The 21,029-nt window shown below is 43.0% G+C and overlaps 1 protein-coding gene across 13 annotated transcripts in view; it reads left to right on the top strand.

Moving 5' to 3' along the window:
• Positions 1-21,029, top strand: part of Cacna1d (calcium voltage-gated channel subunit alpha1 D) — a 353,221-nt gene that overhangs the window by 217,461 nt on the left and 114,731 nt on the right. For all 13 annotated transcript variants that reach the window (XM_070018505.1, XM_070018511.1, XM_070018515.1 and 10 more), the window contains one exon: positions 9,783-9,952. In XM_070018505.1, the coding sequence (XP_069874606.1) occupies positions 9,783-9,952 (170 nt within the window). The remainder of the gene's footprint in view (positions 1-9,782; positions 9,953-21,029) is intronic.

Raw genomic sequence — 21,029 nt, 5'->3', positions numbered from 1 at the left:
CTTGAGCTGAAGAGCTGAGGGACAGCGCCCAGGCCCAGAGTTCAGGCCCCACGACCGGACCCAAAAAGAAAAAAGAAAAAAAATACAATAGTTCATCTTTTCTAAAATGGAAACAACTTTTATTTAAAGCATCTTCACAAATTTTGTGTCAGTGAAAGCATGAAGGACATGAAAGGGGGAGGGTCATTTTGAGAAACACACCACACCATAGCTCTAGCAAACAGAAATAAGCCAGGTGGCATTGACTGCCTTAATTTACAAAAGGACTCACCCTGGGCTTAATTTCATAGTGAATTCCGAAAGAATAGCCATAGTGTGGTTTGATGATTACAGGTATGACTGCTAAACCTTTTCCTCAGAGTATTTGCTGTGTACACATGGACATTCCATTTTTTCTAGTCTCTTTGGCCTGCCAGAGTTTCCCAGGCTTTACTTAGTAGTCTGTGTCTTACTATGGCCTTTGAAGCATACTATCATGGATCCCCTTTCTACTTTCTTCTAACATCATCTGCCAGCAGGTCTTGTGGACCCAGTGCTGTGGTCCCAAGATCTCATCCCTATCTGGTCTGTTTACCTTATACAAATTCCTCATGCAAATGCCTTTGGCAATTATTGTCTTTTCATGATGGATGGAGAACTATGACAAAGACAACTATTTTGATGAACTTTGAACTAAGTACTATTAATTTAAAAATATTTTTTACTGTGAAACATCACAGATTTCTGCTGATTTTTTAACAAAATATATAGTTTCCTTAAACAAAACCGGAACCTGTGTGCTTCCTACAAATTAGATTTAAACATAAGAATATTCTTTGAACACATTAATTTTAAAATTTCTGTTCCATTTCCTTTATATCTGTGTAGGAGAAAGAATTTAGATCTGAGGGGTGGCCTCCACTGATAAAAATCAAGGGGCTACTTCTTCAACTTCCCCTTCTCTTTGCCTTTATAAATGCTGCTTTTGTTTCTTGGTGAGCTTTCAAGGTCTTGATTTTACTATGATTCCTCCTTCTCCTTCTCTTCTTTCTCTTCCTTCTTTTCCTTCTCCTACTTCTTCTTCTCCTTCATATTGAGGTTTGAACTAAGGATTCTGTGCTCACTAGGCAGTTGCTCTACCACTGGAGCCATGCTTCTAGCCCCTTTTGCTTTAGTTCATTTTGAATAGTGCCTTGCTTTTTTCCTGGGCCAACTTGGATTGTAATCCTCCTATTTGCACTTCCACGTAACTACCTTGCTCAGCTTTGTATCAGTTGAGATAGGTCCAAGCTGACCTTTGAAGTATAATCCTCCTGATCTGTCTCCAGAATAGTAGACATGAACCATTACACCTCACTTACTAGAAATCTGCTTTTGATGATTCTATTTTCCTTTATTGGTGTGTGTGTGTGTGTGTGTGTGTGTGTGTGTGTGTGTGTGTGTGTGTGTGTGTGTGTGTGTGTGTGTGTGTGTGTGTGTGTATTAAAGTCATGAATTTGTCTAGATTTTGTTTGTGTGAGTTAAACTAAGACCAAAACCTACATCTAAACAAGGATGATTTTAGTGGCCCATTAGCTTAAGGGCATTTGGTAAGGAACTTTCTAGAAAACTTTTTAGAGAAAACTGTGTCCTTTTGTGTTTGTGGTAGTCATGTTTGATTTGCACTTCCGTTTTTGTGCCTGCTATAAGCTAACTGCTTTCTCTGAATCTATGAGCAGATCTAGGGGCTCCAGAGTTCAGCCTGTTAGTCCTTGGTGTTGTCAGGGTCTGGAAAACTTCTCTGCAGAGCATGGGATATGTGCCCATGTTCAGATACCACCAGGGACCTTGGGTAGGGACAGGAGTCTCCCTGAAGTGTGCCATCTGAGGAGGAGTAAGAGACAGCAGTGGGAAGGAAACAGGAAAGATGCTATGGACGTTATTCATGAGTTGGGACTATGAAAGAAAATCAGACTTGGTCCAGTGAGTGTCCATTTACACATCTCCCCTGGGGGCGGGAGGCTATGAGGTCAGCAGTCCCATGGAAAGGATGCTGGATGATGGGCAAGTCATATTATTGGCTGGACATATATTATGGGCACAGTAGTATTACCTTGTTGAGCTTCATTGTTGACCTTTGTGAAATGGATGTGAAAATTCTCATCCTGCTTGTCCCAAACTGAAGACAAAAGCAATGTGTGACACAGCAATATAAAGATGCTTTGAAGACTCTATAAAATTTAAATAAATGAGAGCTTTATTTTTATTATTATTAGGGAGGGGTAACATAGCATAGACTCAGCCTTTTCTGTAAGAACCCAAGTCACCTCCACAGCTGTGCAAGCTTTGATTTGCTGAGGCTATTGTTGGGTCCTAGATAGGACTTGGGCTGGAGCTATCACTCTTTTTTTTGCCAGTCCTGGGCCTTGAACTCAGGGCCTGGGCACTCTCCCTGAGCTTCCTTTTTGGAGCTATCACTCTCGAAGGGCTCCTTCAAGAGGCCTTGGCTTGTTCTTTTACTTCCATCTTTTCCATCTAAAGATCTTTGTGGGAGTCATGTGAGGATGGAGTGGAGTAGTCGAAAACCCTTTTTCAGAAGCCCTTGGGCTTCTTTGGTGTTGATGCCACTAGATTACCTGTCTATCAGGTCTTTGAGAGTGCCAGACTGCTGCCATGGGAAAGGAGCAAACAGAGGGAAGAGATCAGTTCACAGCCTGCAGGCTTCCTGCTTTACCTAATGAGCTGTGGAGAAAGAAGGCCAGGAAGCTGAGAGTGCAGGGCAGCATTGGGATGCTCGCTGGGGTAGCCAGAGAGGATGTCTGTGGTTCCTGGGAAGTCATACTGAAAGTTCTTAGAATATTCTGCCATATAAGTTCCTATTAAGAATTAGTCCACTTCAACCACAGGCCCCGCTGTCTATACCCCTAGCTTCTCTCCAGGGAGACTGTTATTTCAAGAGTTAACTTGTTTTATATTGAGGGGACCTGGACTGTTAGAAATGCCTTGTTGAAATCTGTTGTCATTAAACTTCTATGGGCCTGGGGCCTGTAGTATGTCTGTCTCCTCTTTAATATGCCAGTCTCTCAGAGATCAAGTACTCTCTTTTTCCATTCAGGCTGATGGGCATTGCCTGACCCTGGGAAGGAAGGTTCATACTAACTAAGAAGATGATGCTAGAGTATCAGACATAGGAAAGTGGCATGCAAAAGTTAGAGCTGACTATGACCACCCAGTGTGATTGTTGAGTCAGCCACATACATAGCTGCTTCTCCAAGTCAAGATGTAAGAAAACTGGGGACTTGGTGAAAAATGTTAAAATCACATTTTTATTTGTGTTAAGTCTGATCCATCACCAGGATTTACTGAATGCCTTCTGGCCTTCTACCACCATTTTCTCTTTCCTTTGATTTCCTTGTCACACATGGCATCTATAAATCCGAGCTGATTGTGATACTGTCCTATCAGGCTTCTACGGTTCCCTGTTGCCAACAAAAAAGAAATTCACTTTCCTTAGTTTGTTATTTAAGGCCCTTCACAAACTGACTCTCAGCTAGTTTTGTGTGTGTGTGTGTGTGTGTGTGTGTGTGTGTGTGTGTGTGTGTGTGTGTGTGTGTGTGTGTGTGTGTGTGTGTGTGTGTGTGTGTGTGTGTGTGTGTGTGTGTGTGTGTGTGTGTGTGTGTGTGTGTGTGTGTGTGGTTTTTTGTTTTTTTGTTTTTGTTTTTTTTGCCAGTCCTGGCTTGAACTCAAAGCCTAGGCTCTGTCCCTGAGCTTCTTTTGCTCAAGGCTAGCACTCTACCACTTGAGCCACAGCGCCACTTCTGGCCTTTTCTGTTTATGTGGTACTGAGGAATCAAACCCAGGGCTTCATGCATGCTAGGCACACCCTCTACCACTAAGCCACATTCCCAGTCCTCTCAGCTATTTTTGATCCTCATCCTTCCATGTGTTTGCCCCCTGCTCTTGTTTCTTGTGTGCCCTTGTTGAGGTATTTAAGCAGCTAGGTGAGCATAACCTCAGTTTCCATTTATTGAAGGTTATAGCAATCCATCCTTTATCAAAGAAGATGGGCAAAGGCTCTGAGCTTGGATCTGTTAAGGAGGTAATGTAGAGGCTGCTGCCTGTGGTGGGGGGGGGGGTGAGCCACATATATATCCAATTCTCACTTCTCAGTAATGGACTGCTGTGGTGATTCAGAGGCCAATAGAACCTGTTTAGATTTGGTAGCCAAGGATTGCGGGAACAAAAACATAGAACTTGAGCTGGAATTCAAAGAGAATGCTGCCCAGGCAAAGTCTCAGAGCCTTGAGGAACTGAGATGAGTGGCCAAAGTATAAAATGTACATTTATGAGAAAGTGAAGCTAGACTAGCCTCGAGAAGAAGGCTAGGCCAGAGGCCTTTAGTATTGATTTTTGAGACTGAGAAAATGAACCAGGAAGTACATTTTTTGCCTTTGTTCTACCTACTAATACTTCTGAGTAGCTGGGATTATGAGAATGTGCTACCATGTCCAGCCTCTCATTTGTCTTTTTCATTTCTAAGCTTCTAATAGGGATGCAGATTAGTTTAAATATGTCTTATAATTCATTAATGCTTTTTATTTTTTTTTGTTTTGGTTTGGTTTTTGTTGGTCATGGGGCTTCACCTCAGGGCCTGGGCACTGTCCCTGAGCTCTTTTGCTCAAGGCTAGCACTCACCACTTTGAGCCACAGCTCTACTTCTGTTTTTGGAGTGGGGGTGGGGGAAAAGGCATTGAGTGGTTAATTGGAGATAAGAGTCTCAGGGGGACTTTTCTGCCTAGGCTTTGAACTGAGATCCTCAGATCTCAGCCTCCTGAGTAGCTAGGATTACAGGCATGAGCCACTGGCACCTGGCTTTTTTAGTTATTTTGTTCTATTTTTTCCAGATTTGGCCAGTAGGAGGTGCTCCTGGACCTTCTCCCCACCCACCACCCACCACCACTTTTTTCCTGTGTTCTAACACTGTCCCTTAGCTTTTTTGTTCAAGGCTGGTGCTCTTTCCACTTGAGCCATAGCTCCACTTTGGTTTTTTTTTCTGATTGATTGAAGATAAGAGTCTCATGAACTTTCCTAGCCAGGCTGTTTTTGAATGAAGATCCTCAGATCTCAGCCTCCAGAGTAGCAAGGATTATAGGTATGAGCCATCAGTATCCATTAGGTCCTGTGTCTTTATGGAATGTCTTTATGAATGTTTTTGCCTTTGAATATTTCCTTATTTTCTCCATCTGGTACCTAATTTGGCCCAGTCTTGGAATCAGCTATTTCTCGGAAGATATAAAGAAGTCATTTCTTGTTTCTGAGGTAATTTGTTTTCATACCAGCATAGGATTTGGATCCAGGCTTTTATACTTACTTGATTTGCTCATTTGTCTGACACTCTACCACTTGAGTTTTGCCTCCAGTCTGGAATTTTGCTGGTTAATTGGAGGTGGGATCTCATAGACTTTTCTGCCCAGGTTGGCTTTTGATCTTTCCTTACAGCTTGATTTCTTTTTTAATTTTTTTAAATTGTTATTTTAAAGGTGACATACAGAGGGGCTATGGTTACATAAGTCAGGTAAAGAGAACATTTCTTTTCTTTCTTTTTTTTTTTTTAAGAGAACATTTCTTTTTGGACAGTGTCACCCCTTCCCTCATTCTCTCCCAGTTTTTCCCTCTCATCCCTGCCCACATGTATAGTTCACTTTCAATATGGTTTACAGTGAGTACCATTGCTGCATTTGTTTACCCTTTGTTCCTGCATTTCTGTGCCTCCCCGTACACTTCCAAATATAAATGAACAAACAGAACAAAAAGAAAAGAAAAACAGCAAAAAAAGAGAGAAAAACTTCTTGTTTACATTTCCTGGAGTTTATTTTGATGGATATTATTTTGTTTGATCAGATGCACATAGGCATTATGCCTTTCTGTTCTTTTTTAAAAAACAGTTTTTGTTAAAAAAAGAAAAACCAACAAACCATAGTCTCACTACATAGCACATGCTTTCCCTGAACTCACACTTCTCCGGCCTTAGCTCCCAAGTGCTGAGACTATGAAGAACATTATAAAAGACCAAGATATGGACATCAGATGTGTTCTGCATCCTTTTGACAGACAGAAGTAGGACACACACATTTCTACATACCTAGCTATATACTTACATTAATACATATACTCATAATAGCATCTTTTTAAAAATCAGACATTAGGCTTAGAGCAAACCTTTTAGAAATCCTGGGTGCTCAGCTATGTCTATTAATTCCAGTCTACCCTCCAAAAGGTTCTATCTAGTCTTTCTTCATTCCATGTTTCTCCAGCTTTCCACAGTGATAACATCAACACATTTATTCATTTGTTAAGTCCTCTAATGCAGCTAAAATTGATTTCTGAGTTGTCTCATCCATATCTCTGCTTAAGACTGACAGCACACAGAATGGTCACAATCTCTTCAATTACTTTGTCTTTCTTCTTCGGTATGCATGTGATATTCATAAAAATACAATCAGAAGCTGGGCACTTGGGACTCATGCCTGTAATCTTAGCTATTCAGGAAGCTGAGAGCTAAGGATCACAGTTCAAACCCAATCCTGGCAGTAAAGCCATGCAACTTTAATCTCCAGTTAACCATCAATAAAGCTGTGGCCCAAATATAGAGTGCTAGCATAAGAAAAAAAGCTAAGAAGCTCCAGCGTAAAACACACACAGACACACAGATACAGACACATACACAGACACACACAGACACACACACAGACATACAAACAATATAATCAGCTGCATTGATTTCAGTTCACTTTCAGTTTAGAGGTATTTTCATCCTTGAGGTAAATTTTTTAAATCTTTAATATGAAGAACATTTAGTTCCAAAAGTCATAACTTTACAAAAAGATATACTTAGGGGTAACGTTCTATCCCTTATTTTTTTCTATTCCATTTGTCCACCTGCTTGTTTTCTGCTTTATTTTTCATATATATCCTACAGAAATGTGTTTTACTATTTTCTCATCTTTCATATGCAAAGGGAAGCCTTCCACATGCACTTTCTTCCAGGTACCTTTATGTTTTCTTTCAGTCACATACCACAAAACTATGGACCACAGAAAGTAGTTTCCTAGCATGTAAGAAATATTTTTTGAATTTTTGTTATCTACTTGCAAAAGTCTGATCATTTCTATCAATAAACTTCTATCTATTAACCTTTTGCAATAATAACCATTATTTAATCCCTTGGTAATGAGCCTCCTAGGAGACGGCAACATCCTATGCAAAATGAGTCTTTTTTTTTTTTTTTTTAATCATCATCCATTGAGGTCATTAGCAGAAACAATGAACATGAGGTGGGAGTTCCCACAGAACAGGTTTGTTGTGAGAATAAGCAGTGATACAGGACTGAGACGGGGGTCTGCCTGTTCATAGTCACTCTGCCCTCTGCTCCCAGGCATCCTTTCTGTATGCCTCCCAATCCTGGTGGGATCATGGCATCGTAGACCCTATTCCAAACTGTTCCCAAAGGTTACCTTTTTTTGTTTGAGAAAGCTCTCCAATCACCTTTAAAATTTCTCTCTCCTATGCAAAGAGTCAACAACAACAACAAAAATACTCAAGACTTGAACTTCCCATTGATACAGTGCTTTCTGTTTTCTGAAGTATCCTCTCCCTGAATATCTTAATCTGTCCAAGCAATTGAACCAATTCATTGTATCTATGTTGCAAGTTGAGAAAATGAACAATAATAACAACAACACAGAAGCTCAGAAAACAGAGCTTGGAGTTTAGACTAGAATCCAGGTCTTCAGACTCAGAGTCCTAAGCAGTCTAGAAGACTATGGAGGACACCTGGTTTTTCAGAGACTCTGCCTCCTTGCCTCTTCCTCTATCCTATCCTGTGGTCAGCAGGCAATTTATTCCATGTAAATCTCAGTCATGTTACCTGCCCGGTAGGTATTAAACCCTTTAAAATGGTCTGAAATCAGGTCAGAGTGTCTGTAGCAAAAACAGAGCTCTAGAAAAAGATTTGTATGGGGATACTTCTTGGTAAATAATATAATTGGAGATCCACTTGTTCCTTACAATGCATGTAAGAAAACAGATTATATAATGCAATTTCTTGTAGGCACTTGGAATGCCAATTTCTCCTGTCGCTGTTCAGGGAGGTGATTTGGATTGAATGTGACTTTTTCAGAGTTAAAGTAATTTGGTGAATTTACTCAGGGCTGAGGTATGAATTTCTCTTATCTTTAGAAGCCCAGACCATTCTCAAGGCATGGATTATGAGAGCAGCGAGGCACTGCCCTCCAAGTCCCTTCTTTCTTGAGAAGAAGATGTTCTCTGGAGAAAGAAATGCCTTTGGGCTAGAAGGTCTGAGCCAATGTCTGGGTCCTGAACACCCTCTAAACCCTCAAGGCTGCCAGTGAGTTGCATCCACAGCCTTGCCTCTTCCTGCCCTTCCAGAAGACAGGGTGGAGACAGCAGCACTACTGAGGTCAAGGATGGTTCTTGGGATGCAAAAAGTAGGCTGGCATAGAACCTGTCAATGCAGTCATTTCTTGTTGTGGGCCCTGGCAAGGATTCCATTTTATTACCTGAAACACTGGGTTCTCTGGCTGTTCAAGTATCTATTCAGTCCCTTGAAGGCCTGTAGTTAAGAGAGGAGATGGGCGGGGGGATGGCTTGATGAAAGCAGGCCATTTCCCCTATCATCAGTTTAAGTTAGAGGTCCTTGGAGGTACGCTCACTTTGGCTTGGAAGGCACTCAACAGGAGACAGTGGTAGCTGCATCAGAGTTTTGGGTGTATGTGAAGAAGCCTGCTAGCCTGTTATCTCACTCACTTCCTAGCAGCTTTGAATTGTACTTCCAAAATCCATAATCCAAATATTTTGGCTCCTATAGCAATTCACAGTTGAAAATGCAAATAGTTCCTTGTAATTGTCTACCAGACCCAAACTTGCCTGAACAAGTATAGGGGTTTGTGTCTGTGTGTAGATATAGGATTGTAGATATGGAAGGGAGAGTAAACAGCAAGCAGCGGGGAACATTTGTTTCTGCCAAAGCCTTTCCAGGGCAGGTGTTCCCATAAGTGGGCAACAGATGGCACTGCCTCTTTGCCTCCTAGAGGGAAGACCTTCTGGGAGGCATCATGGCCAGAACCAAGGGTGAAGAAAAACAGCAGCGTTTCATCTACTCTCTAGTTCTTGCCTGGAAAGGGAGACCTGGGCACTAGCAACCATCTAGCATGGGTCTGCCCAGACCCTTTTCATTGCGCTGAAGCTACAGGTGCTGGGGAGGGGATCCTCATGTGGAAATTGGGAATGACTGCTCCCCTGACAAAGATCTTGGGTTGACAAAGAGGTCAGTACGTAATACAAAGTTTTATCCGAATTTACTGAAGAAGCCTTAAACTGGGTGGGTGACTTGCACTTAATCTACTTGGGTCCCTTCTCTTGGAAGCAATGCTGGATATCATAGGAGGCTCTGCAGAATGAGGGCCATCTCTGAGCTGTGGGCCTAGTGGGGAATGTCAGAGGCCTACTGTGACAGCACTTGGTGCTGTTAGCCTGGGATCATTGCCATCCTGAAGGGAGCTCACTTCCTAACCAATGATGCATGCGTGTTAGTGTGGTCTCTGCAACTCTGGCACCCACAGTCTTGCTTAGGAAGACACTGTCTTCTGTCCTGTACACGTATGTGGCTCCATTGCTGTGCTCATGTGGCTCTACTGAGTGCTGTGTGTCCTGCCACTGAGACCATTGTGCAGGAGGGCAGATGGCTCACCGTGCAGGTCTCCAGGGATGTCCTGACAGGTGTTTGTTCTCTTTGCCTCCTTCAGAGAATTCTCCAAGGAAAGAGAGAAAGCAAAAGCCCGGGGAGATTTCCAGAAGCTTCGAGAGAAGCAGCAACTGGAAGAGGATCTTAAGGGCTACTTGGACTGGATCACCCAGGCAGAGGACATCGATCCGGAGAATGAGGAGGAGGGAGGAGAGGAAGGAAAAAGAAATAGTAGGTGTTGCTCTCTTCCTGCTCCTGATCAGAGAGACCTGGCCTGCATTTGACACCACCATGGCTGGTGTCCTCTCCCTGACCAGCCACCCTGCCCCTGTGACATCACAGACAGAACAAATGTATTTGTACTACTTCCAGATTTTACCCAGAGTTTAGGGTTCCAGTTTACATGTAGTAAGGTGACTTTGTAGCTTAAAAACCACACTCTGAGTGCTGGGAATTGGTATGCCTGTTTCTGTGTTGGTACAGGGGACAATCCAAGAGAGGACATTGTAGTTTCCTGTCCTTCAGAGTAGACAGCACTACCTGACCAGACTTGAAAGAACATGGTCCTCTTCCACTTTGTTCTACCCGAGATGGCTCCCACCTGTGCCTTCCATACACAGCCAAATGCTTAGCCCATTCAGGGCAGTAGACTACCAGTTCCTTGTGCTAGGCAGTTGTTAAGAGGCCTAAGAGTCAGTTCTGGTTGCTTTGTAGCCCACCTGCCTGGTCCCCATGGCCTCAAACATGCTTTCTGCAGGATACTAGGCCTGATAATCAGTCATTGCCATTGTTGATCACAGTGTCTCTCTTGCCATATAATCTTTCCCCACAAACATGTTCTTAGTCTTCCTTAGCCCATTTGTGCCTCTGGTAATAGCAGAAGCTGAAATCCAGCAGTGCATATGACTACCATTCTTGTAGTTTGTTTCTAATCTAGAATATATCCACTGAAAGGCCTGGGAAGCTGAGTTTGGCCCTGTCTTGTAAAGTTCCTGCAGAGAAGAATGGCTTAGGTGTTACAGTCTTCTCACAAGGAGCCAGAGCCCCAGGGCACATGAAGAGATAGTGTGTAGGAGCTGGGAGGGGCATCTAGGACCATCTATGGATTCTTGACCTGGCTCTTGAAGGGTGGAATAGATCTGAGGTATGACAGTTCACTGTCAGGCAGAACCGCTAACCCAAGGGAATAACAGTACAAGGTGAGCAGAAGCCAAGCTGAGAGAGGATGGAATAGACCCTTTGTTGGGCTGGAGCACAGAGGGTGTGAACATCAGGTGAGCTGAAGTGAGTAGGAAAGGCAGATTTGTGTCTCTACTGTAGGCAGTGTTGCATGAAAGCCCAGTCTGAAGGGACCCATCTTAACTAAGATAACCCCCCTAGCTGGGGACTCTGTGAGTCTGTGCTGTCATGTTATCCTGGCTTCCTGTGACTGAGTCTGGGGTGAGGGTTGGCAAAGTGTATGCCTCTGTCTTTTCCCTACTCCTTACTTCCTGAATCTTCCCAGGGTCATGAAGAGCACCTAAGGATGGTGGGGGGTGGGGGGGTGGGAAGGAGCACTGGGAGACTTTGTAGAGCCGCTTGCATTTCTTGCCTACAAGCTCGCAGTTGGTAAAATGGACATCTCTCTTAGCTGCAGATTTGGTGGTGTGCCTGATAAATGATTAGATATAAGGAGAGCATGGGCTCCTCCCCAGTATTGCTCTCCTTAGGCGACCAAGCCGACCGCAACCTCAAGACCTTCGCAGGGCTTGTGCACCTGCAGTATTACCAACAGCAAGCCCCTTAGGTGAGGCTTGGGGATGTCTCCCAGGCTTCTCTTCATTTGCAGACTGCAGCTTGGAGGCCCACAAGCAATCTGCCTCACCCCGCCCATGCCTGGCGTATAGCATGTTACATGTAAATTCAAGTTTTATCCTTGGAAGGAGGGCAGAGTGCCTTTCTTTGCTGTTTTAGATGTGTCCCATGGGAAACTGAGCATGGTTCATCTGCAGGCCAATGGCCTATCGGCTCCACCTCCAGAAATAGGCAAAGGCACAAATGATTTTCTGTTACTAGTGTCAATTGTGGTAGAGTGTTTTCATGGTCCATTGCACTTGAGGTGATAACTTCTGTGTGGCCCTGAGTTCATTATTTTATCTACACTCACTCTCTCCTATATCCAGCCACTGTTGATAATCTAGCCATAGGGTGACCAAATCAATATTTCTGTCCTTCAGAGAAGTTGCCATGGAGAGAAGACAGAAAGCAGTTGCTTAGTGTAACACAGAACATAGAAGCTGGTGTCATAATCAAGGACCAGCAGAATGCTTCTGAACCCAGAAGGGCAAAGAACCCTGGCTTGTGTGTGTATGGGGGAGGGGTGTGAGGTAGTATTCTTACTGGGCTCTGAGGGATGAGTGTGCATTAGCTGTAGATGGTAAGGTGGATGGGGTTCAGGCTGAGGAAATAGCACATAGAAGGTGCAGAAAATGACAAATGTTTAAAGCCCTTAAATGCATAGTAATATCAAGCAAAGAAACAAAGCCTCTCTAAAAGTCATAGATCTTCAGAATTAGCTCTGTAACCGGGGCTCCTGTGTCTATAGAGTTGCACTGTATCTTTGGAACATCAGCATTTATGGCTTCTATGCACAGTGATGTGTGACCCAAAATGATTAAATAGCTCAATGTTTGATTCAAAATAGCAAACATTTCTGTGGTGCACCCTTGTTCTTGAGCGAGCCGTTTGTGCCAGGTGTTGGGATTTCCTGTGGAGTGAGGCTCACCAGGCTTCCCAAGTTTAAAGGATGCTAGAGCCTGGATGATTAGGGGTTTAAAGAAAGATATAGCTCCTAGGCTATGGGAACCACATTGAGATTTAACTGATAAAGAAGACTCCCAAATCTCCCCCTGATGAGGAAGGGAGCCTCCTTGAATATAGACATACCAGACTTTCTAGAGAAGCTGCCTGGTGGGGTTTCTCTAGGGCCTCCCATGACTGCCAGCCATTTTCTTCTTGTCACAGCCAGAAAACCACAGGAGAGGGCTTGAACCAGGCCCACATGGCCCTGCTTGCCAGATATTTGTGGCCCTGCCATCTGCACATGCCAGGCCCGGAACCATCTCCAATTAGCAAGAAGCTAAAGTGAAGGTGTTATCATGCTCTTGTGGTGACACAAGGGTTCTGTGTGAGATCTACCCCACATATCTTAGCTCACTCTCCAGCCCTGCTGTTGGACCAGTAATGATGCAGTAATGACTGGGACTCCTAAATCGATCCATACTGGTTTAGGATGAGGATTCCACTAGTTGTCCTTTCATCTAGCTATGAGTTGGCATTTCTTCAAGCATCAGAAGTGGTTCCTGGTGGCTGTCCCCAGTCCAGATGAGCAAAGGGGGCAAGGGTAGTAGCCTCTGATTTGTCCTGGAGCATGAACCAAGAGTGGCCCTTTTTTTAAAGCTCCTGAAGCTTCTTAATGCAGGTGGGGCTGTGTCTTCTTATAGCCATAGTTTACAGTAGTACTTGCTGTTGCTATTTCTTCAGACTCCAAGAAAACTTGGCCTAAGTGGAGTATATTTGAGAATTTGTCTAGACCGCTGATCAATCTCTGGCTGAGAATCTTTGCTGTGTGCTTTTCTTCAGAAACAGTGAAGTTGTTAAGTATCAATGGAAAACCTTTCAACCCAATCGTTCCTGAGGTCCAGTAGCATAGCTTTCTGGCTCTTAAAGTCCATTTCTAGTTTTTAGTGCGTGCTGTCAGGGAACAGATGTCAAATCAAGTACTTGAAGATGCACTCACATTATCTTTTCCCTCTGATCTGCTAAATGTCACTTGCTGTATCTGTGGTGCCCAATTCTGACTGTACATTACAGTCACCTCGGGAGCCGATGCCTTTGTTGATGCCACCCTTCACCCTCTGAGACTCTGGGCCATTCTGGGATGAAAGCCAAGGATGACTTTTTTTTAAACTCCCTGGAGGGTCTCATATGTAGCTCATGGGGACTCCTGAGTTTTGAATGTTATCAGTGACTGAATATCCCACTGGCCCAAGCATTCACTTGAGAGGAAGGGGGAGGGGAGAGAAAGTCAGTCAAGTCTCTAGCTGAGCTGTCTGGTGATTAGAGCACTACTTTGTGCATTCTTGGACTATTTCAAATATCAGTTCTGTAAATTTACTGTTAGAAAGCTAGTGCTGCACAATCATTTGGATGGCCAAAATTCCCTTGGAAGTTAGCTCCTAAGCATTTGGGAAATTTTTTTCAAGGATAATTTATTTAACTTTTTGCTGAGCTTCAAGTTTTTTTTAAGGAACTCTGCCAAGTCTTACAGTGATTTTTTAGACGTATGCAGCTGCTTGTGAGTTAACAATGGAGTTTTTCTAGGGCTATTAAAATCGAGGAGCCTAAAATTCTATTTTAAACTCTTCTCATTGTCAGTGATTAGTCTTTTTTTTTTTTAAAAAAAAGCATTAAAAATAATGAAATCATTTTAAAGGGAGCTCATTCTAAAACCCTAACCCCCAAAAAGCTGGGGAGCTATTAACAACCAGTAATCCCTTTAAGTAGTGATGTTTGATACTCATAGAAAGAAGTGGCTACCTGAAACTTCAGCTATCCATGGGCATAGCTTCCGTTTTCTGCTTCTTCAGTGGTCTTAGAGGCTGTGGACATGGCCCCTTCTTGCTTTTGTTGACCTCCGTGGTCCCAGGACTAGGTACACAAGGTTGCCTAGCTGTTGCCTTTTGCCTCTTCTACCTGGTTGCCTTTTCCTGCATTGTTCGACTCAAGGGTAGGCTGAAAACCATCCAGGCACAGCTATTTGGAATAGCACTTGGTTGGTTTTGTTTAAAATTTTTGATTTATAAAACTAGTTTTAGCAGGGTGTTAGTGACTCATGCCTGTAATCCTAGCTACTTTAGGAGGCTGAGATCTGAGGATTGCAATTCAAAGCCAGCCTGGGCAGGAAAGTCTATGAGACTCTTACCTCCAGTTTACCACCAAAAAGGCTGGAAGTAGAACTATGGCTGAAGTGGTAGAGTGCTAGCCTTCAGCACAAAAGCTTAGGGACAGCAGCAGGCCCTGAGATCAAGCCCCCAGGACTGGCCAAAAGACAAAACAAAACAAACAAACAAACCCTACTTTTATCACAAACTACTTCAGAGGGAAAAAAATCTCCCATTCAACTAAAAGCCATAAAGAAAAAAAAACAAAAACAAAAGCAAAATCAGAAGTTTGAGTGGCCTATGGTAAACATATATATATAGTTACTTGCCATCACCAGAGAGGCTACTGGCCATGCTGCCACTAGGAAGGTTGGCTGGTGAGGGCTAGCCTTGGGGTCCACAGCCCAACTGGATATGGTCACCACTTCCTAGTATGAGAACAGTCATCTGCCCTAGGACGCCCTCTTCATCAGGGTAATTTAAAGCAGCTGCTGTTTTCAAAGGCACATTCTGTCTGTCACCACCTCCAGCCTCTATGGACCATGGAGAGGAGGAAGAGCATATCTCCAGTCAGGTTTGTGGCATTCCAAGTCAAGGTTACTTTTATTTGTTCTGTATTTTAATCACAAAAATACTATAGTCAATGTATAGAATTCATATAGAATCAGTGCATATATAGTAGTCAGTAAAATCCTTTCTTCTTGGGGATGCTTTAAGGCATAGCTGTCTGCACGTAAGAACCCAAGGTTTGGGGCTTACACAGTATGCCAACGTGTGTTCCCACCATAAGTTGTTTGTCACTGGTCTTTTCCCCTGAACTTGTGCCAGAGACATCTTTTCATGTATTCAAAGCAAATTTTGGACTATGTTCAAGTTGCCATTATAAAAACTGCTGTGTTTGTGCATAGCTCAAGTGGTAAAGCCTAGCAAACCTGAGGCTCTGAGTTCAAGACCTACTATCACCACCAAAAGCAAACAAACAAAAAGCCTGCTGTGGCAGACTATGTATAACACTTGACCTCTGCTTACAGCAGTGGCCAAAGTAATTATTTTGTGCTTAGGCAGATAATGGTCTGATTCATCTTCCTCAACCACAAAACCTTGAACTCTATGGGCAGGTACAGGGTGGGTTTTTGCTCTTTACTGTGGCTGGCATCAAGCATAGCATTTACACACATATGAGACTCAATTACTAGTTGGATGAAAGGACATGGAATGATAGTATTTGTCAGATGATTTCTGTGTACCAGGTAGTCTTTTAGGGACCACGGGTATATGAATATTCTTTTTGTTGTTGTTGGCCGTGGGACCTGAACTCTGGGCCTGGGTCCCTCAGCCTTTAGCTCAAGGCTAGCACTCTACCACTTGAGCCACAGTGCCACTTTCGGCTTTTTCTGCTGCAGGGCCTCATGCAAGCACTCTACCACTGAGCCACCTTCTCAGCCCCTATATGAATATTCTTATTCCTCACACAGGTTTGTGAGAAAGGAACCTCATGGGTAAGGAAACTAAGCACAAAGAAGGTTTGTAACCTCCCAAGGCCACATGGGTGTCAAGGTGGCCAGGCTGAGATTAGAACCCAAGTTCAATCACAACCTGCCCACTAATCACCTTTAACCCCCATGAGTGCGTGATCCTGTTTCATCACACTCATCCTTGTCATATATAATGGGGTTAGGAGAGAGAGATTTGCAGCACTGACAGAGCATGCCTGTTTTGCATTACATCTATGAACAGTATGAGCCTCTGTCCCCATGCTCGTGCCAGTTCCAGCACTCTCTTGTGCCATTCTGCCTCTGTGGTTCTCTTTCCTGGAGCATATGGCTTCTACTCTAAACATTAGCCAGTTTGGCATAATTGTGGGATCACAGAGCTGCAAGAGGTTATAAATCCTAGAATTATTTTTTCTTGTGGCCTGATAACCATAGATTTGTACTAGTAATGATAATAATTACAGTTAGCCATGCCTTGCCAAAGCCAACAGGCTTCTTGTATTACCTTATTTGCCATTTTCCTCTTGTTAGAACACCCTTATAAAGTATATTCATGTCCTAAAAGATAAATAATATGCGAAAACACATACAAAATACATGCATATATTTAGTATGTATATACTATACGAACTAAACTATGTTATACATAGGCGTAAGATTCCATAGTGGAACACCTTTGAACAATTAACTGACAGTTTACAAAATGGTTATTGGGGAGCTGAAACATGTCTTGACTTAGGGGGTAGAATTTAAAAGGAGAGGAGTGAATTAATGGAGAGAGGAATGGTGGTGAGTATAGTTGTAATAATGTATACATGTGAAGATAGAACTAGGAAGCTTGAGATGGGACACATGGGGAAATAGAATAATGGAAGGAATAACAGCTAGTCAAAGATGTACTGTGCACAAAAAATGGACATGTTAAACTGAAACTACTTTGTATAAATGTCTGAAAATAGTCATTAAAAAGAGGAAAGAAAACAAGATATAGTCAAGTCCAAATATCATTAAGATCTTATAAGAACACTAAGCTTAGTAAAATTAGGTAATCTGTCCATGCTCATCCTTCTCATCTAGGGCTTGGATTAGACCTGGGCCGTCAGAATTCAGAAGCCACTTTCTTCTTTCCACCCATCCTATACCAAATAACAGCAGTGGTTAGACTCCGCTGGCCTGTGCCTCGGCCCCGAACCTCCTGAAGTGTTCTTTCTCTAATGGACACATTCGATTGGAGGTTGTCTTGTCTAGAACTGGTTGATTAGTTGTTGATTTAGGATAGGTGCTTTGGGGGGGCTGAGCTCAGGGCCTCATTATATACGACAAGCCCTTTACCACTGAGCTAACACCACCTCTGCCTCTCCCCACAGCACTATTGCACTTTATTTTGAGGCAGGATTTCACTAAATTGCCCAGGCTGGCCTTTGAATTTGTAATCCTTCTGAATCAGTCTCAAGAGTAGTTGGGATTACAGGCATGAGCCACCACACCTGGCCTAGAACAGGTTCTTTAAGACAGGTATTTGTATAGTATCTATAACAAATGGCCTTATTCCTTTGATCCTGAACTGTAAATCACTACACAGGAAGAGGACAGTTTGCAGGTGTGTATCAGAGGTCAGAGTCCTGTGTAAGACAGCCTTTGGGCTTGCATTGGGAAGGTCTGCACCGGGGCCTGCAGGCCTGTCTTGGCCCTTTGTTTGAATTGCTCTTGCTGCCCTCTGCTGGATGGTAATGAAATTGCCTGTGTTCAACCTGAAGGAGTCACATTGGCTGACTTGCTAAAAGAGGATAAGAAGAAAAGGAAGTTCTGCTGCTTTCGTCAACGCAGGGCTAAAGATCACGGTAAATTATTGTGACTGAACTTTCTCTTCACAAGGCTCTCTGCCCAACATCTCTTGATTCCTTTTCCTTGCACATAGGCATTGTGTGAAATGCATGTGCCGTGTGCTGTGTTTGAAAGATGCCTATGTTTTAATTGCTTGTTTTTTTGACATTTGGGCATTCCATTTTGTTCTTATATAAAAGTGTGTGCTCTTACCAAGATGGCTGTGCAGTTTCCTCTTTGAACCTTATAAAGCAGCTGAACCAACTCAGAAAATTCATTTGATTCTGCATGAATATTATTAGACTGGAACAGACTTTTAAAACATGTTTCCTCAAATGATGCTTTTAAATTTAAACTGTTTAAAAATTCCAATAATATTATTTGATTGATTTTTTTTTTAATCCAGTGCATATGTTTCAAATGACTTTTGGGTCTTCTAGTTTCTGTCTCCTTTGTTCAGGACTGTGTTGAAACCAGAATGAAGTTAAAAACAGATTTGTGGGATGCAAAGATTTTTGGACATTTGCCTTTGAAGTGAGAATAGGCTCATGTAAGAAACAGTTAATTTCAAGCTAGGTCCTAAATCATTGTGTACCAGATCCTCATCAGAACCCTTGGACCAAGCAGTTAGAACTGTTACAGGCATCCTGCTCAGCTCTGTTCAGATTATTGCTGTGGTTGGACAAAAGGACAAAGCTTTGTCTAGTTACATGATGGTAACCTAGAGATGCCATCAAGATGAGCTTTGGTCAGGAACAGGAAAAATATTTGAGAAGATTTAGACTAGAGATACACAAAGTTAACTACTAGGAGATTCATTGCATGTTTTTTTTTAATTAAGAAGTTTTTTTGTGAAAATACCATACAGAGAGGTTACAATTACATGAGCAAGGTAATGATGCACTGTTTTTTTTCTGAAGTGGTTAGTGCCACCTGTGAGAATTATGAGCTCTGAAGGGGTAGTCTGAGAGCTGTGTTGGTACCTAGAAGAGCTGAAGAAGGAAAGTCCTGACAAGACTGTCCAATGGTCTGATGGAAGGCACTTCTCATACTATAGCCCTGCAGGAGGATGGTGAGGAGCCTGATTAGATGATGACTTAGGGCAGTGATGAGGCTGACTTATGGAGCTTTAGTGTTTGCAGAAGGTTGTACACAGAAGGCTGCCTTGAGTGTCATTTTTGAAAACCTCTGCAAGTGAGATATGCTTCAGCAAGCAGGAGATGCTGTCACAGAATAAGAGAAAAGTGTCTGAGATAGCTCTGGTTAGCAAAAGTGAAATTGATGAAGTGAAGTGAGTGTTTTCTATCTGCAGAAGTGAGAAAGCTCCATTTTAGGTCCCCCTCCCAAATGAGGGCATGAATTCTATGACTTTATGAAGATTCTTGTGCAATCTCCATTCGTTTTTTGAGAGCACAGGGGGAGGAAGCAGCCTAATATTTTCAAGAAATTAACTTCACTTTACATGGAGAATGGTTTCATATTGCCTGGATTTCCCAGGGACTGGTGCCAAGGAAGGACCCTTACTCTGTTGGAATCCGTGGGCAGAGGCCGTTCTGTGAATGTTGTGCTGCTCTTAATCACAACAAAGAGTTGTCACTCCGGGTACAATGCTTGCTTTAGACATGGAAACCTTGGTCTGGCCTTGACCCACATTCTCTAAGAGAAGTCTGGCTGCCTTATAGCAATGAAAACCTTCCCCCTGTGTTAGCTAAGTGTGTCAGCTCTAGCATTGTGCAAATGCCTTTGGGGAATATGTAGGCCTTTTGGGTTTCGCATAGTGATTCTGTTTGTGTTTGCCATGAAAATAAGATGAAAACACAAGATTTTGGCATCAGATCTGGCTCCTACCCAGGAAGGTAGTCTCAGTTCTTCTCAGTTGCTCAACTTCAACCCTTTCCCTTCTTTTGAAGCTGTTGGGCCATGGAAGAAATGCAAAAAAAAAAAAAAAAAAAAACAAAAATAAAAACAAAACAAAAAAAAACCTGAATTTCATGAAAGATTTGTCCTGAGGAGAAAAGATGAGACCGTGAGGCTCAGAGACCCGTCATCTGTAGTGATGCTGTGGTTTAAGAAGGCAGCAGGCTCGGCTTGGCATATGGCAAGCCTTACCTGCAAGCTTCTGTGACTAGAGGACCAAGGTCTCCTAGGGCTGGCTTCAGCCATATTCTATTCCCTGGGATATTTAGCCTGGAGAGGACATGGAATCAGTCCTGCAGGGCAGACTGCAGACTCCTGACTACCTTCCTGAGGGTGATGGACAGTGGCTGCCATATGTTTCTTAGCCCCTTGTCTACTTGTGGAGCTGGGAGAATACAAAGGAGTTCCTTCAGTTGCTGGTAGTAAAACCACACAATTCATGGGTATTTCTTTTACTTGCCATTATAGTAGGTGAAAGGTGAATGGATCTTAGAGATGATGCTATTTCTCATCAGCTTTTACAGAGCAAGTAACTAAGCACACGTAGAATAAACATTGTCTCCATGTGGCCTAATAACATGCAGCAAGCTTTCCTGACATCTCTTCTAGTCTTTGACCTCATTAGCCTTCATCAGCCTCCATCACTGAAGGAAATGGTATGCCTATTAATGGTAAACATTGAGTCTACTTGCTTGAAGATATACAGCTTCATGTAATGTGTGTATGTGTATGCATGTGTGCATGTGTGCACACACATATGCACACCTCTGAATTCAGGCAGATTGTCCTGAGCATGAAAGTGGGTGAAGAAATCACTTTTCCTTGATGAAAGTGCTGGTTGTCCTGGTTTACATTGTGCATTCATTGTGCAAGATTATAAAGAGAAACATGTGACCAACAGCCATAGAGAGAGCTCTAAGTAAGGCCCAGCTCAAGCTGCCCATACCCCAAAGGCTTTAGGAACTCGTCCTTAGCTCAGGATCTCCTTACCCATAGCAGCACCAAGAGTTCTCAGCATACCTACATTACAAGCCCTAGGGTCTTGCCTGGAATTCTCCCCTGAGATCCTAGGGCCTAGAATAGATTGCAGTGCACAGGTGCCAAGCTACTCCAAATTGTTAATGGACAAACTGCAATGCAAGTCAGCATCCC

This window comes from Dipodomys merriami, unplaced genomic scaffold (assembly GCF_024711535.1).
Source record: "Dipodomys merriami isolate MVZ:Mamm:240054 unplaced genomic scaffold, mDipMer1.0.p SCAF_13, whole genome shotgun sequence".
Taxonomy (NCBI): domain Eukaryota; kingdom Metazoa; phylum Chordata; class Mammalia; order Rodentia; family Heteromyidae; genus Dipodomys; species Dipodomys merriami.
The sequence above is the reverse complement of the archived record's forward strand: the minus strand, read 5'-3'. Positions and strand labels throughout refer to the sequence as shown.